Here is an 18,310-nt window from a genome sequence, read left to right on the forward strand (position 1 = left end):
CATCAAAAACTTCAAAACACCAAATTTTAAGGGGAATACTTAATGCAATCTGGTCAAATCTAATCCTGAGGGTGTAATAACCTGGGACGTAAAAGGGTCAAAATTAAAGGTAACAGACGACAGCATTCGCTCTGCCCCCACAATTCTGTTATAACTCCAACTTCTCTCAAATTCTTCTACAATCCTCCTTTCCCTTCCTAGCAGTATCTCACATATGCTCCCAATGCCTTCTTTGTAGTCCAGCTCTGACAGACAGCTATTTACACCAAAAATGGCAATTTGTACCAATGAAACTAGATGAAGTCAAAATCACCCATGCCCAAAGAGGCTACCATCACTCCTCCCGATGCCCACTGAAGTCACTGATCCTTGTAACAGTTCCCAGGAGAGTGGGCAAGTCTTCAATATGGTCCTCTGAGAGACAATTGCTGGTAATGTTTACCAAGTAGTAGTACACTTAGTATATGCAAGATCACCAATACCTAATGTTGAGGGCTAAGGAAGCTGCCCTCTGAAGCTACCAATTTTCTGGCACCAGTGTAACTGGCCTTATGTGTGTGCAAATCACATAGATATATTGTCATGAAATCTTTCTTATAACTTCTCACCTTGTGACGTGGGAACACTTTGATACAGGTGGTCTGGAAAGATAACTGTTGGAAACACTTAGATAACTTCTCCCCTTTAAGCTAGTTCATGGATTTGCCCCAACCTTTGAATATCTGTCCAATCTCTACTCCCCTTAGGATTAATTTCTTCAGAAGGGATTGGTTCCTCACATAAATGTTCTTCATTTAAATATCCACTTTAGTCTCAAGTAGGCTCACAAGACCTTCACATGTGCCCACAATCTTGAATTGCAGGGTATACCTGAATGTGTGCTTTCTTTCATTAAAAGGATTTACTTCAAACAGAAACCACATATACAAGACTCATAATAAGAAATGATCTTATCTCTTTCATGCCAAATGGTGAAGAAACCTAGAAGTTCAAAACTTGAGTTGCCAAAAGTATAGGCTGTACAACACATTGCTACACTGGTATTTTGATTTTCCTTTGCTTTCTTTGCTTGCATTTCTAGAAGTGACCCCATGATCTTCTTCAAATAAATTAAAATCTGTGTCCTAATCTCAAGGGAACCAATCAAAACTTTGATAGAGGATGGTAATGACATTTAATAATATCAATAAAAGAAGTTCCAAGTTCCCAGAAATTCATTGAAAACTGCAGTATTCAAACTTGGATTTCATGACTGGTTATAACAATGTAAGGCTCTTAAGACCCTTTTAGCCATTTTTTGAGGAGAGCTTTTCTAGTTTGAGGGCCCCAGAGACAGTCCAGTCAGAAGACATATTACAGAGAACTCTGAGGCCACTGCTTTGTCTTCTCCATCACAGCTGTGTGACCAAGCAATATTAAAGCTCCTAAACAGAATAATTCAGTCTTCTATTTTTAAACTGCTTTATAAGATGAAATCAGACATACCTGCAATTTTAAGAATGCCTGCTCAACCTCCCACTAACTTCTTAAGTCCATTACCATCTTATTCACCCTCAAAAAATATTTAGTTAAAAAGATATCTTGCTTGCAATGAGGCTTTGTGTTACATAAAAGTATAGTGTAATTTGGAGGAGCTAAACTTAACTCATGAAGGACCTCCCTTGTGGTGCAAGGGGTTAAGACACAACCTATGAAGCTAGCCACAGCCACTGAAGCATGATTTTGATCCCAGGTCAGGGAGCTACCCACATGGCGCAGCAGACCTCACCTGTCTTGCCCACTGCTCCCCTCAGCAGTGTACTTCAGTCAATCTGCCTATTCTGTTCCCACTCTGTCTCTGATGAATCCTCTCACCCCCACACCTCTGGCCTGTACCCCAGTTCTTGTATGCATAAATAAATAAATCTTTAAAAATAAATAAATAAACTTAACTCATGAGAGAAAAATATATAGCATTTTCCTCTAGGACAAAGGGATATGCACTACGGGAATGGCAGGCTGGGTTTACATTTGCTTGTTTATGATTCCATGTCTATGATGCAAATTTCTGTCTTTAATCTATGCTCTTTAAAAATATCGTGTTGCCAGGTAAGTGCACAATTGGTTATCGTGTTTCACTTGCAGACTAGCATAATGTTGAAGCTATTTTGCTCACATTTTTAGTCAGCACACTATCTTAAGAAATGCAGACTCAACTAACATTTGTCAAGCTGTTTGGCACATCTCATAGTGGCTTTTAAATCATTTTAGGGTTTAACTTTCAGGAAATTTATAATCTGTGGCAGATCAATCTGCCGGTTGGAGAACAGAAATTAAAGAAAGGCAAGCCAAAGGCTTCCGTGGCCATATTAACAAGTTGGCTTCCATGCATTTTCACATCCTCAGGCTTCAGCCCCAAGCACAAGCAGCCACAAAAGTGCGCAAGTCCCTAATTATCAGGAAACTAGGCAAGAATACACAGATGAAACAGCAAGACTCCATAACCATGGAATATCCCCACATCCATTACCTTCAGACAGACACTCATATTTGGTCCTAAAGGAATGTACAATTTAAATCTCCCTTTTCTGATTTTCTGAGAATATAAATGGTCTCAAGAACACAATCCCCAGGACTGAAAACACACACCAGGTTGATGTACCAACTGACTTTCAGGCTCCAGTTCCAAGAAAGCATCACTCAATGACTGTAGGAATTCAGAAAACCTTCAAGACTAGAAATTCCAGTTGAGTATCAAAATCACCAAGTTATCGAAACATGAAAAAACTTCAGTGACCTCACTGGACATTGTAAATTGAAGAGTTACTTGTGATTTAGGGGTCCAGTCTCTTCCATGGTTCACATTAACTCACATATTTGAGTAGGGATAGGGGGAGAGGATAGCAAAGAACACTTAATATGAAACTATCCTCTTAACAAAATTTTATATTTTTTTTAAGATTTATTTATTCATGCATACAAGAACCAGGGTACAGGCCAGATGTGGGGGAGGGTGAGAGGATTCACCAGAGACAGAGCAGGGAACACAATAGGCAGATTGACTGAAACACACTGCTGAGGGGAGCAGCGGGCAAGGCAGGAGAGGTCTGCTGTGCCATGTGGGTAGCTCCCTGGCCAGCCGGGATCGAACCTGTGCTGCAGAGGCTGCAGGCAGCTTCACAGCGCTGTGCTCAACTGCCTGCGCCACCAGGGGAAACCCAACAAAATTTTAAATGCACAATACAATACAGTTGACTCCAGGCAGTGCTGTCCAGCAGATCTCTAGAACTTAGTCATCAAGTTTATACCTTTTAGACAGTAGAGTTCTTGATTCTTCCTCCCTCAAACTCTTGGCAGTAACCATCCTACTCTGTTTCTATGTGTTTAACCATTTTCGTTAAGTCATACATGCAGAATCAGGCAGTATTTATCCTTCTGTGACTGGCTTATTTCATTTCACATGACCTCCAGTTTCATTCATGTTGTCACTTATGGCAACATTCCCTTCTACATAATATTCCATTTTTCCTGTGCCACATTTTCACCCACCAATGGACATTGAGGTCCTTTCCACATCTTGACTATTGTGAATAATGCTACAGTGAATGTGAAAGTGCAGATATTTCTTTGAGATCCTGATTTCAATTCTTTGGGATAAATATCCAGAAGTGGAATTGCTGGATCATATAGTATTTCTACTATATTTTTAATTTTTATAGTATTTCTACTAATTTTATAGTATTTGTATACTCTAATTTTTTTTTTAATAGAGGCATGTTTTTATTTATTTGTTTGTTTTTGTTTATACAAGCACTGGGCACAGCCAGAAGCGCGGGAGGGTGAGAGAATTCATCAGAGCCAGAGCGGGGAGCAGAGCAGGCAGAAGGACCGAAGTACACTGCTGAGGGGAGCAGCGGGCGGCAGGAGAGGTCTGCGCGCCATGTGGGACCCTCCCCGGTGGCCGGAGAGCAGCTGGGGATCGAGCCGGCCCTGCAGAGGCCGTGGGCAGCTTCGCAACCCAGCGCTCAACCGCTGCGCCACCGGGGAGGCCCCTCTATACTCTAATTTTTATAGTATTTCTACTATTTTTAATTTTTTGAAGAGTGGCCATCCCATTTACCACAGTGGTCGTGCCATTTTCCATTCCCACTAACAGAGCACAAGGATTCCAATTTCTCCACGTGCTCTTTAACATTTATCTTTTTTATATAATAGCCCTAGTCATCATAGTAAGTTAGGAAGACTTAGAGGTTTTCTTATGTTCTCAGATTCTTTTGGAAAGAAAGCGATATTAGGAACATTACATTTTCTGTTGGATCTGTGTATTCAATGAACATTTGTTGAGCACCAGACATTATATCAAGTGTGGGAAATGGAAGGGGATTCAGATTGGCCTCCCTCTTAAGAAGTTTAATGTCTTGGGGGCCTCCCTGGTGGCACAAGGGGTTAAGACGCAACCTATGAAGCTAGCCACAGCCACTGCAGCATGAGTTCGATCCCCGGCCAGAGCGCTACCCACATGGCACAGCAGACCTCTCCTGCCTCGCCCGCTGCTCCCCTCAGCAGTGTATTACTGTCCATCTGCCTGTTCTGTTCCATCACTCTGTCTCTGGTGAATCCTCTTAGCCTCTGCACCTCTGGCCTGTACCCCAGCTCTTGTATGCATAAATAAATAAATCTTTTTTTTTAAAAAAAAGAAGTTTAATGTCTTTCGAATCCCTACATGGCAACTCAGTGAAAGATAATATGTATGTGGAGTGTGGTGGCTTTATCTTTATCAGCGAGGACATTTAATATGTGGTTGCAGAACAGTTTGGTATGTGCTAAGCTAGGGGGATGCACATGGTCCTATGAGAACAGAGGAAAGGCACTTGACCCACAGTGCAGAGTGGAGAAGGTCAGCAGATGCTTCCTGGAGAAAGTGGTACTGAGGCTAAGACTGAAGACTCTGCAGTAGGCTGGGTGTGCCAGCAAAATGGAAACAGAAACGTCACCCTTGTTGTGTTCGAGCTGATTTGAGAAACAGATCCGCTGTGTGGTCAGGCGAGCTGCTAATACTCTGCCCCTTACTTCATCCCACTCCAGTCTGGGCACTGAATGCTCCAGGGGGAAGGCATGGGTCTGCAGAACAAGATTACTATGTCACACTGAGCCTGACAAGAGAGGGTCAAAAGGGCACAGACTCCCCAATCCTTAGTTTGTTAGCAGAGTAACTCCACCCAACTAAGAAATGTGGACTGATGGCTTTTCAAATACCAATTAGGAAACAGGAGGAGTAAAGGGTTGGGTGAGAAGCCAAGAATGTTCTATTAAAGAAGTCTCTGCACATGAGAATAAGAAGGGTGAAGTCTAAGAACTCCCCTTGAACACATTCTGAATTTCAAACCACCATCGTCCCTCATCTAAATTACCGTACTTGTTTCTTAATTAATTTCCTTGCTTTCATACAGTCTGTGCTCTGCTCAGTAGCCAGAATAATATTTTTTTTTATTGTGGTACAGTACATAGAATTCTATAGAATTATTTGTGCTCCCCATTCATATGTTCAATGGTAGCCCCCATGTGACTTCATTTGGAGTAAGGAAGTAGTCAAGGTTAAGTGAGGTCCATAAGGCCCTGATCTGGTGGGATTATTAGTGTCAGTAGAAGTGGTGACACCAGAGAAACTGCTCGCTAGCTCTCCAAGTCCCCAAGGAAGTCCATGTGAACACGCGACAAGAAGGTGACCCTCTGCAGCCCAAGGAGTGAGAAGAAGCCAGCAACCCTAATGGAAACTTGATTTTGGATTTTCCAGCCTCCAGAATTTTGAGAAAATGAATGTCTGATATTTAAGTCACCCATTCTGCGGCATCATGTTATGAAAACCCAAACTGACTAATACACATAATATACAACTTACCACATTTACCACTTTAAAGTCTACAGTTCAGTGGCATTAAACACATTCGTGATGTTGTACAAAATCACCACTGCCTGGTTCCAGAGACTCTTCATCACCCTAAAAGGAAATCCTGCTCCCGTTAAGTAGTCACTCTCCAGGTCCCATCCATCCTGGCCCCTGGTAATAACTAGCCCACTTTTTCTCAATGGATTTTATTTTTCTGGATATTCATATAAATGGGATTATACAATATGCATCTTCTGTCCCTGGCTTCTTTCTTGTCATGTTTTCAAGGTCCAGCCATGTAGTATGTGTCAGTACTGCCTTCTTTTATGGCTAAATAATATTGCATTGGGGTCTCCCCTGGTGGTGCAGGTGGTTGAGCACAGCGCTGTGGAGCTGTCCGCAGCCTCTGCAGCACTGGTTCGATCCCAGCCGGCTGGCGAGGGTCCAACATGGCGCGGCAGACCTCTCCTGTCTCGCCCACTGCTCCCCTAGCAGTGTGTTTCATCAGTCTGCCTGTTCTGTTCCCCACTCTGTCTCTGGTGAATCTTCTCGTCCTCCAGCACATCTGGACTATACCCCTGTTCTTGTATAAATAAATAAATTTTAAAAATAATAATATTGCATTGTATGGATTTATCACACTGTGTTTATTCATTCATTTGCTGATGAGCATTTGGGGTGCTTCTGACTTTCAGCTATTTATTTATTTATTCTTTTTTTCAATTGAGGTCACATTGGTTTAAAACACTGTATATGATGCAGAGGTATAGAATCATGCCTCCTCAGATGAATATTATCACATCACACCCACCACCAAGACACCCATAGTCCTTTACCATAATCCACTGGGACCTGCTATGAGCAACTATGTACAATTTTTTGATTGAACATCTGTTTTCAATCATGTTGGGCATATCCTTAAGAGTGACATTCCTAGATCTTATGGTCACTCTATGAAGTAACTTATTGAGAAATCTTCAAATTGGTTTCATAGTGGCTGCATATTTTACATTCTCACCAATCATACCAGAAGCTTCCAATTTCTCTACCTCCTGCTAACACTTGTTATTTAGAATAATCTTTTGAAAATATAAATATCATCATATCACTCCCCTGTTAAAATAAAAATGATACTTGCCACAGCCTGTAAGGTCTAACATTATTTGTTGCAGGTCTACTTGGTCTACTTCTTTTTTTAAAAGATTTATTTGTTTATGCATACAAGAACTTGGGTAGTCCAGTGGTGCAGGGGGTAAGTGGATTCATCAGAGACTAAGTGGGGAGCAAAACAGGCAGATCTACTGAAATACACTGCTGAGGAGAGCAGTGGGAGAGACAGGAGAGGTCTGCTAGGTGATATGGGTCAACTCCCTGGCCAGGGATCAAGCTCATGTCGCAGTGGCTGGCCATACCTTGATAGCACTGAGACTTTAACTCCTGTCCCACCAGGGAGGCCCTGAGTCTACGTCTTCATCCCTGACTCCTACCATGCTCTCTTTCAGTCTCTGAACTATAGCCATACTGATCTTCTTAACATCCCCTGAAAATAACAATGGTATTTGTAATTCAGTCCCTTCATACCTTCTGTTCACGAGACCTCATGGCTATCCCCACCCAGCTAAGAGGTCTGTTCAAATAGCTGTCCTTGGGAGAACCTTCCCAAAGAATCCTCTTTAAAGAAGTCCCCGACATATATTTACTGCTTGTGATCTCATCACCCCAATTTATTGGCTTCATAACTTTCAGATTTATAATTTACTGTTTGTTTTCTTGTCTTCTCCCACTAAAATGGGAGACCAGGACCTTTCTCTGCCATGCTCACGTTCATGTCCACTGCTGTGTCCCCAATAACTGGACTATGCCCAGCACCGAATAAACATTTGACATTTGTTTAGTAAATTATTGAATAAAATACTCCCACACCAAAGAAACATCATGGTCCAGAATTTGTAAACTCTAAGCAGGTCAATTGGTTCTGTTAACTACAGAAAATTTTGTAAAGTTGGAGAAAGGGCATCTGATGAAGAAATGTGGATGGTGGAGCTAAAGATGTAGTTTGAGGAAGACCAGGAGCTCTGGACTAAGATAAGGTGTTTACTATTTATCCTGGAAACTACTGGGGAGCCCCTGAGCAATCTTAAACAGATCATGGACATGAACATGATTACATTTACTGTGTAGAAAATATGACATTGGCAACAATTTGCAGAATCAATTGGAGGAGTTGAAACTAAAGGCAAGGAAAGGAGCGGAGAGAAACTGTAGTCATCCCAGAAGAAGGATCCATAGGTGACTGAACTAAAGGCATGGACTTGGCAATAAGGGGTTAGATACAAGAGCTGGCAAAGTGCTCATGTTTCCTAGGAGACCCAGTGAGTGGCTGGTCATACTCTTGGCATAGTTGAGGACTGGAGTGGAAGACAAGGCTCAGGTTTCTGGCTTGAATAACAATTATAATAGCCCTCTTAATGGAACAGAGTGGAGAGGAAGGGAAAGAAGGTAGAGAAGAAGGAAAAGAAGCAAAGATTAAATTTTGGTCAAGCTGAATTTGAGGTTCATTGATTGAAATGTTGAACAGGCACTGCACTCTACAGACCTGTGTCTAGCAATATATGCTTAAATATGTAAATGTATAATCAGATACAGACTTGATTGGGAGAAGCAGACTTTAGTTTTTAAGTAGAAAAAGTCATGAATTTTAATGAAACCACACAGTGAGATTCCAAAACATGGAATGGGACTGAGCATCATGGACATTCACAGGCAATTATAAGAGGAGCCTTCTGAATTAGCTAAGAGGGACCACCCAGTGACATATATATCAGAGAAAATCCAAAAGGTCCCGGTATGACAGGATCCAAGAGATGAATGATTTTAGACCCAAAGTCTTCACTGAGTTTGATTTTAGATGTTACCATGAACATCCAACTCTATGTCTAAAACTCAGTGATTTCCATATTCCAAGGGAATAAGTAAGGGTAGCTTCCTTTCCTGAAGAGAGAAGACTTTCCCTAGTAGCACCTATCATTTCAAACCTAAAATGTCCATTTCCTCCCAGTGTCACCAGAAAAAGGGGAATAACAGGGGAGAAGTGCTTATATTACCTTCACAATGTCTCCCACATAAGAGGAAGCCAACCCCATTATTCTAAAATAGGAATAACAGTTTCCCTATAAGTTAAATAGGGACTATCTAAAGTTCTTAATCATTAGTTATTATCCCCATTTTTAATCTTAAGTTAAGGATTTTTTAATAGAACAATACACCACTAATATGACTATATATGGTTTTCTCTTGACTTAACTGACATGTCAAGTACAGAACACACACACATTGTATTTGTTAAGAGACCAGCCATGGATCCCAGTGGTGAAACAGGTGGAAGTGCTCAGGGAGATGGCCAAGGCATCTGTGAGAGATTAAATTCTAGCATTAGTGCTTTGCTTCAAACCTTCTGAGCAACAAAACCAAGGCCAGGCATTCAGCCATCCAAACCCAGAGCTCCCTGCACAGCTCCCCAGGGCTTCCAGCCACTCCACTCTCATTTGAAATGTTTTTATAGTGATGATAAATTGACTCCAAATAGAAAGGCCCAAAGCACATGGTCTCTGTTACTGAAGAATAGGTTCAGATGTGTTTCTATTATAGATATGCATCCCAGCTCTTCTGATCATTTAAAAAAAAAAAAAAAGAGGAAGGTACATCCAGAGAGAATCAGAGGGCAATTCACCTATCAAGTTAGATACCACTAACTGAAGATTAGGTCTTTCAGTTCCCAAGACACTTTTAGGCAGAAATGTCTAGGATCCTGGTGAACAGGATTCAGTGAGTGAAATCGAACTTCCTAAGAAGGAAAGTTTCCTTTCCTACCACGGTTCCAACTCTACTTTAATCTCCAGGGAGAACAAAGCTTTAGTATGATCTCCAGGGAGAACAAAGCTTTAGTTGGCTTTTTGGTTCACTGGAAGCATTGCACTGAACAATCTCTGGAGATTATTGGTAGCACTCTGGGGTCAACCAATTTCATCAAATGTGTACTAAGAGGCAAGAAGGAACAAGGAGAAGAGTCAGGAAGTGAGAGTAAGGGGCAGTTCTAGGTTGAATCTAGCTCTGCCATTTTGCCAAGCATAAGACCTTAAATTCCTTATTTTCTCACATGGGTCCTATCTCTCTCTGTATCCTAAAAAAAAAATTCATAGCTGTTTTGCAGGCTTGTCTTAAGAATTAGAAATAATTAGTATGTTAAATGCTTAGCACGATGCCTGACACATCATGGTAGCGCTTCTCATCAGGTAACTTGTCCACAGAGAAAGAAGCATCTTTGTCAACCTGCCATTGTCAGGAAGCAACATGTCTTCATTCAGCATGAAGTCTACCCAGAAGACAGTCTAATAGGGATGGAGTTGCCCCACGTAAGCTGCTCCAATGGGACAACATATTCAGATCTCCCCTGTTCCCCTCTCTCTTTCTCTCCTCAACTCTGCAACTTTCAAAGGTACTAGCACTAAATGGCAGCCACCAGCAGAAATGGAAGCTGGTGCTCAAGAGACCTTTGCTTGCTACTCAGCCCGCAATGCCTCATGCCATGTTTCCCAGCATACTAATGATCCCCTTGATTGTTATTAGTTAATTCAATACAAATAGTGGGGAAACTCAGTGACATTTCAGAGAAGAATACCAAATGAACTTGAGCTGAACCATATCAGGGTCCCAAGGAGTGTAAAGACGTGGGAAAGAAACAGTATAGGTTCTGGCCAGCATGGAGGGCAGACACAAAGCATGGAATTCAGTGTGGCTAATTCCCCAGAAGAGATTTCACAAGGGACCAAATCCCCAAAAGCATGAAAATCACATGGACTTTTACCAAAGAGGAAGCAGACACAATGCATGGAAGGGCTTGGGAGCACTGGCTGGCTGCCCAGGCACTTGGATCCGTTGCTTTGCACAAACCAGCAAGTATATGCAAATACAGGAAAACCAACATGAGGCTGAGGGAGATGAAACTGTAGACAATGGGCATAATAGCAATTGTGAAAGAAGGTGCTTCTTGGTCAGACTATTGTAGAAAGGGGAATAGAGACAGAAAACTTAATTTTCCCATTCCAACAGATCTCAAGACCAAAATCTGTTTGTACCTATCAATAATTACTGACCATGACCTTGGATGGTGGTTACAGCAGATTCCAAAAGAAATACAACCTCTACCCTGAAGTAGCACACTGGTTGGGAATTCAAAAATAGCCTCTTGAAAAAGTCATCCTTGTAAGATGATGTGCCTCTCAAAGTTCATATCCATGCCTTCTTGTTTTGTTTAACCCCATCATATTGCCATGTGCTTGGTTAAGTTGGAGAATAACTAAGTTCAAAGTCACCACACATGGACTAGAAATGAATTAAGAGAAAGATTGATGTAGATATAGGTAGGGAATAAAAATTTTCCCCAAAAAATGTGGAAAGAGAGTGGGACGTGATAGAGAATAAAAAGAACATTCCAGAAAGGAAGAAAAATACATATAAAGAAAAGTATAGGAAGTTACTTTTATGTGTTGATTTGAATTAGTTTCTTAATGTGTGGTCAACAGACCACCCACAATGAATTTTGACCCCAACAACTAAATTCAAATCTCTTGAGAGTGAAGTCCAAGAATTTGCATTTCTGATAAGTACCTAAACTCTTTTAATATCATCAAAATTGAGACCCACTTGGCTCAGGGATCATAGACTTAAGCAAACATGTGTTCTCCCCTTAAAGACAGAAAAAAAGGAGAGAGGAAAGAAGGGAGAGAGGAAGAATGAAGGGAAACAGGGAGGGAGGGAGGAATTGTGTAACAATTGTTAAAACAACAGAAAACAATTTGGGAAGGAGAGGTGGAGCCCACTTGCCAGGTGCCACAGTGACTACCGTTGATGAGCCGGAGCTTGAGTAGTGTCCATGGCATTTGTGAGAGGATGAAAGGCCCGCAAAGCCCATCATTAGCAAAGATGGACTCTCTCTGAGCAAGGAAGTGCTATTGCAGTTTCTTTCTTTTTTTTAAGATTTATTTATTTATGCATACAAGAACTGGGGTACAGGCCAGAGGTGTGGGGGATGAGAAGACTCACCAGAGACAGAGTGGGGAACAGAACAGGCAGACTGACTGAAATACACTGCTGAGGGGAGTGTTGAGGGGAGCAGCAGGTGAGTCAGGAGAGGTCTGCTGCGCCATGTAGGTAGCTCCCTGGCCAGGGTTTGAACTCATGCTACAGTGCTGTGGACAGCTCCATAGTTTCGTCTTAACCACTTGTGCCACCTTCTCCCTTCTTTCCTCTCTCCTTTCTCTCTGTCTTTAAGGGAGGCCCCTATTGCAGGTTCTCAACCAAGAAAGGACAATGTTTCAATCTGGCCATAGTTTTGGGTTTTTGTTGTTGTTGTTGTTGTTGTTGTTGTTTGCCTATAGTCTTTGAACTGAAAAAGACAGTAGAGATTTTTGGCAAGAAGGCAATCTTAGAACACTTGTTACAATCAAGAGGTGTCATTCAGGACTTGAAACAAGCAGATAGAATTTAAAATTCCAACAACTAGATAATCTATTTTACAATAGTCTACCCAGCCCTCTATCCGCTGTTTCACCTACCAAGGTTTCAGTTACTTGAGATCAAATAAGAGATAAAAGACAGAAAGATAATTATACTGATAATAGGTGATAGATGATAGATGATGAAATAGATGTCCACATTCACATAAATTTTGTTATACTATGTGTTATGATTGTTCTATTGTATTATTAGGTGGTGGTGTTAATCTCTTGCTATACCTAATTTATAAATTAAGCCCACTGGTAAGTATGTCTATACAGGGAAAACACAGTACAGATTTAGATACTCAGATACTACCTATCTGAGGTGTCAGGGATCCACTAAGGGTTTTTGGAATGTCTCCCCTTAATATAACAGGGGGCTAATGAACACCCTTCAATTTATGGGAGCTCTATCCACTCAGAAGAAAAGGAGCTTGTCCTCTTCGTGAAGCACACATCCACCCCTAGTGCCAATCCCTCCACGTTGCCTCATCCACATCCCTCTTGGTTCTTTAGTATTTCCTTTCCTCTGGCTTCAGCAAACATCAGCTCCCGCTCAAAATGTTCTTTCTCTTGAGATGCCTCCCCTTAGCTGACCATCCTAGGTCTCCCCTATCCTTCTATTGGCAAATTCCCTTAAAAGATAGTCTATACTCACCTCTCCTCTACTGTTGCTCGAACCACACAGTCCACTCCTATCTTCCCCTTTCCTTTGACGTGGCTCTAAGACTTTGTAACATCACAATGAACAAATCTAGTCGGCCTTCCCCTCCCTGGGATAGTTACCTCCGCTCCCATCATTAAAATGATGATGATAGTACTTGTCTTCTAGGGTTAGTATGAGACTTATGTAAGTGAACACTTACAAAGTACTTAGGACTGTGTCTGGCACATGCTAAAGGCATATAAATAATTTGCCATTATTAGTAGTATATGCTAAAGGCATATAAATAATTTGCCATTATTAATTTGCCATTATTAGTAAAGGCATATAAATAATTTGCCAATAATTTGCCACTTCCTATCATAGTATAGGAAGTGATTGGAGAGAGAGAGAGAGAAAGAGAGAGAGAGAGAGAGAAACTGGATATAGAAATCTAGAGCACTGGGTCTGGGCTTGAGGTGAATATTTTAGAGCTGTACTAAAACCTGTAGTTCTGACTATTAGATATTTTTACAAAATGAGGGTTTTTCTGCTCACATGTTCCCTGTACCCCCGCTTTCATAGTTTTCTTAAATGTTCTGTGAGAGGAAAACCATCTCTTAGTGTCTCGCCCCTTTGAAGGCTACTGTTGCTGCTGTTTCTCAGGGTTGAATCATCAATCGTCTTCTCTTGCCGCCTCTGCACAAACTTAATTTCATTGGGTGATTACAGCCCGTATCTGTCAATTTTGCTGAGTAACAAATTATCCTAAAATCCAGAATTTTAAAAGAACCGTTTTATGGTGCTCACAGATTCCATGTGTTAAACTGGAAAGGGGGAAATGAGGAGGGCGAGGAGGGTGAAGAGGGTGAGGAGGGTGACTCCTCCCAGCTCAGCAACACCTGGGCCTGCGCAGCGAGAACTCAGGGTGATGTAAGCACTGGGGCCTGGAAGAAGGAGTCTGTGCTCACATGTGTGGTGCTCAGCCCAGGGTTACCCGTGGTACCAACATGTGAGCTTTCCAGGAAGCTCGCGCCATCACTGGATGGCGTCTCAGACCTTTAACATGGCATCTCAGGGCTGCAGGGACGAAGGCTGCACGCACATCACCTTTCCTGACCCAACCTCGGGTGTCCCATGATGTCACGTCCACCACAATTATTGGTGACGTAAGAGTCCCACACGTTTACAAGTGCAGTAGGAGGAGCAAAAACAACCCCACATCCTGAAATAAGGAATATCAAAGATTTGTAACCATTTTATAAAAATATCTAATAGTCAGAACTACAGGTTTTAGTACAGCTCTAAAATATTCACCTCAAGCCCAGACCCAGTGCTCTAGATTTCTATATCCAGTTTCTCTCTCTCTCTCTCTCCAATCACTTCGTAAACTACGAACACTACTACTAATAATGGCAAATTATTTATATGCCTTTAGCATGTGCCAGACACAGTCCTAAGTACTTCATATGTATTCACTTACATAAGTCTCATCCTAACCCTAGAAGACAAGTACTATCATCATCATTTTAATGAAGATGAAAAAAAAAAACTTGCCTTAGACCACACAGCAAGTACAATGGAGCCAGGCTGTGCCTGCTGCCGCGTCACAGACACCCAATAAATGTTTACCGAAGCAATGAACGAACAAACCAACAAATTTTAAAAAGCCACAGTAATAGTGATATTTGCTCTACAGGAAATAAGGAAGAGGGGACATTTACAGCATCTGACCTAAAGCCTGGAGAGCGGTGGGAGTTGAATGGCATCGGGAGCAGGAAGTCAGTTTGGAGTAAGTAAAGAGAATGATGGGTTTGGTTTCACACAGGTTGAATTGTTTATGTTCCAGTGGACTGCTAGAAAAATAGGAGCAGAAAATAAATGGGATCCAAGGTTAAAGTTGTAGAAGAGGGGCCTCCCTGCTGGTGCAGGGGTGACAGTCTCAGGGCTATCAAGCTATTGCCAGCCACTGTGGCATGAGTTTGATGCCCCCGGCCAGGGACCTACCCACATGGCGCAGCAGACCTCTCCTGTCTCGCCCGCTGCTCCCCTCAGCAGTGTATTTCAGTTAATCCGACTGTTCTATTCCCCATGCTGTCTCTAGTGAAACCTCTGAACCCCTCCCACGCCCCCTTGCCTGTACCCCAGCTCTTGTGTAAATAAATAAATATATATATACAGAAATACATATATATACACATACACACACACAGAGAGAGAGAGAGAGAGAGAGAGAGAGAGAGAGAGAGAGAGAGAGAGAGAGAGAGAGAGAGAGAAGGAACAAAACAGCTCCCAGGAAAATAGAAGTAATTTACTGTGCCTAGTGCCTAATCAATAGTGCGGCTCATTGACAACAGGAGTCTGACAGTGTATAGTCATAGACAGGGCTGGGATAAAAGGGGCATCCTCCCTGGGACCCCCTCCTGCCGTCAGGAGTTGTTTCCTCTAACTTTTTTTTTTTAAGATTTATTTTTATTTTTATTTATTTGTTTGTTTGTTTTGTTTTATACATGCACTGGGTACAGTCAGAAGCACGGGAGGGTGAGAGAATTCACCAGAGCCAGAGCGGGGAGCAGAACAGGCAGAAGGACCGAGGTACACTGCTGAGGGGGGCAGCGGGCGGCAGGAGAGGTCTGCGCGCCATGTGGGACCCGGGGATCGAACCAGCGCTGCAGAGGCTGCAGGCAGCTTTGCAACCCAGCGCTCGCCCGCTGCGCCACCGGGAAGGTCCTGCTTCCTCTAACTTCAACAAACCCACACTTGCTTGCTCCCACCTTTGGTGTGGCGGGTGTTATTCTCCAACCGGGGTACACACCCGGACCCACGAGCATCCTCTCCTCACACACGTACCTAATTCCAGAAATGCTTAACATTTACTGTTACGCAGGCTGTGCCAGGGTCTGTGCAAAAACAGGCCATTTACCTTTCAGGGTAATCCTTCCAACTACGTAACAACAACTATCTCTGCCTCCCAGACGAGAGAAGTGAGGCTCCAGGAGGTGAGTAACTCAGCCAAGGTCACGCAGCCCGCGAGCGAGCACCGGCGCGCTCAGCACTGCCCGGGGGCTGACTGCATGGACGAGGCTTGTGTGCCGCGTTAAGGCGCAGCCTCGAGGCGATGGTTTAACTCCTTTCAAGTGACGCCGGGCCCCGCCGAGCCCCAAGTGCAGGATAAACAGAAAGACAGGTGTTGCTTGAGGAGAGCGCAGGAGGCTGTAACCCGAAGCCCCCGCGGCGCGCGCCCGCAGCGAGGTCCGGGAGGCTGCGCCCAGCGCGGGCGCCCGGGCGGTCCCGCGGGCCTGGCGCGGCTCTTTCTTCCAAAGTTGGAGCTCTCCTGGGTGGGAGGGGGCGGGGGGAGGGGCAGTGACGTCACTCGCGAGGGGGGATAAAGCTCCCGGGCCGCGGTCTGGGCCAGGACACTGCCCCGCGAGCAGAGTGGGCCGTCACACCCCGGGACGCTCGCCGCGCACCCCCGTCCCTGAGCGCCCAGCGCCCCCGCTCGAGGAAGGCTGCGCCCGGAGCCACCATGCCCCAGAACGTGGTCCTCCCGGGCCCTGCGCCCTGGGGCTTCAGGCTCTCGGGGGGCATAGACTTCAATCAGCCTTTGATCATCACCAGGGTAGGTTCTGCCGGTTGTTCTGCTCCAAGTCCCGGGCTTGGGCGCGCGGCGGGTGCCCCTGGTCTGGCAGCCGGGGGCGCAGGGTGGGTCCGCAACTTCGGGCTCACCGGTCCAGCGGCCAGAGCAGCTTGGCAAACTGGTTTGGAGGATGCAGAGCAGCTTGGAGGATCATCCACATCAGCCCCCGTGGTCTCTGTCTGCATCCTCTTGGCCCCCCAAAATTTCCGAGGTAGTGACAGCGTGATTTGCCTGTGCTTGGAGAGGGCGAGGCTAGGAGAGCGCTGGAGTAGCTTCCCGCCCTCACTCACCATCTCCTTGGAGTTACTGACGAGGTGGGGTCCCTCCCAGACAGAGGAGGTGAAGGACACTGGCTGTTGTTCTAGGAACTGGACACGCATCTGAGCGCTTTTCTTGTCTGGAGGAAAACTTCAGCAGGACGCTGCTCGCGGGGCACGGTCTGGGTCAGCCAAGTTGGAACTGGTCCTATCAGCCCAGACAGGGAAAATGTTACTAATGTGTATTTTGAATAAATATTTTTCAAATTTGGGAACTTGGCTTAGGAATCATCACCTATAACTCAAACTGTAAAGATAACAGTTTAGTTTACCTGTTGGAAAGTTCTGGGGCAGGGCAGTCTAGTAACTGAAAATAATGCTTTCATATGAGAGTCAAGTTTTCCTTACTTAGTGTTCTTTAAAGCATTGTCCAATTAGGAAAAAGAAAAACTTCAGATTTCATGTTCTAGAAGTAAATTTCTAGTTGTTCTGTTCATTTTATTTTCTAAGTACTGGCCTTGATAGAAAATTACTTCTATTATCACATAGAAAGCATAGGAAACCCAATTTAAATGCACAAACTTCCAGAATATCATACTTTTAGTATGCTTAATTGTTTTTTCTTGCTCACTGCTTATGCTGTATTTTATAAATATGTACTTTATGATCATAGATTTATTCACATAGACTTTTGAATAAGGTAAAACCTTTTAAATTCTATTATACTGTATATGTCTATAAGATTTAGAAAGTGTTGCCTTTTTTAAATATCTCAAGATATGTGTTAGACAGTTGATATGCCACGGAGCATTTCAAGCTTTGTTTTACATTTTTCAAAATATAAACACATCTGACACGTGTTTTTCTATGAGACATGAAAACTTAACATACCCTCAAAAATGTTCTGAAGTAAATTAAGCAGAAAATGTTTCAGTGATCTGGACCAAGCAATGCCTTTTATGGATTTACCAAAGAAAACAGTTTCCATTATGTCTACTAAGAAATATTTTTAAAGTTTCTGAAGTATAGTTTTCATTTGTTTATATGAAATGATATAAGCTTTTGAAACCTGACAAAGGATAAATTATATTTATGTTAAATCCTACAAAAATAATTTTGTCACCAAAATCCTTTTAGTGATTTATAAAAACATGTTGCTATTACTCAGTAACATCTCAATATGGTTAATCTTATGTTTGAAATTTTGAGTTGTTGCGTTTATAAGCAATGTTTATTTTAAAGCAGTACTTACATTTTGGAGTTGGCTGCAGGAGCAATTGGTAAATGTATTTTATGTAATGACAAGTACACTTTGTGAAAACAAGTCTTATTGGAATTTTGAACTCATAA

The 18,310-nt window shown here is 42.9% G+C and overlaps 1 protein-coding gene across 4 annotated transcripts in view; it reads left to right on the top strand.

Annotated features, from left to right (window-relative positions):
• The window catches only part of PDLIM3 (PDZ and LIM domain 3), a 55,417-nt gene that overhangs the window by 9,713 nt on the left and 27,394 nt on the right, over positions 1 to 18,310 (top strand). For 2 of the 4 annotated variants that reach the window (XM_054701030.1, XM_054701029.1), the window contains exon 3: positions 14,766 to 14,858. In XM_054701030.1, coding sequence (XP_054557005.1) covers positions 14,829 to 14,858 — 30 coding nt within the window. In that variant the 5' untranslated portion in view covers positions 14,766 to 14,828. Of the gene's footprint in view, positions 1 to 14,765; positions 14,859 to 16,501; positions 16,686 to 18,310 lie in introns of those variants that run through there. The other 2 variants (XM_037526359.2, XM_037526358.2) reach the window with 1 other exon arrangement.

This window comes from Talpa occidentalis, unplaced genomic scaffold (assembly GCF_014898055.3).
Source record: "Talpa occidentalis isolate TD23 unplaced genomic scaffold, MPIMG_talOcc4v2.1 talOcc4.4, whole genome shotgun sequence".
NCBI classification, from domain to species: Eukaryota; Metazoa; Chordata; class Mammalia; order Eulipotyphla; family Talpidae; genus Talpa; species Talpa occidentalis.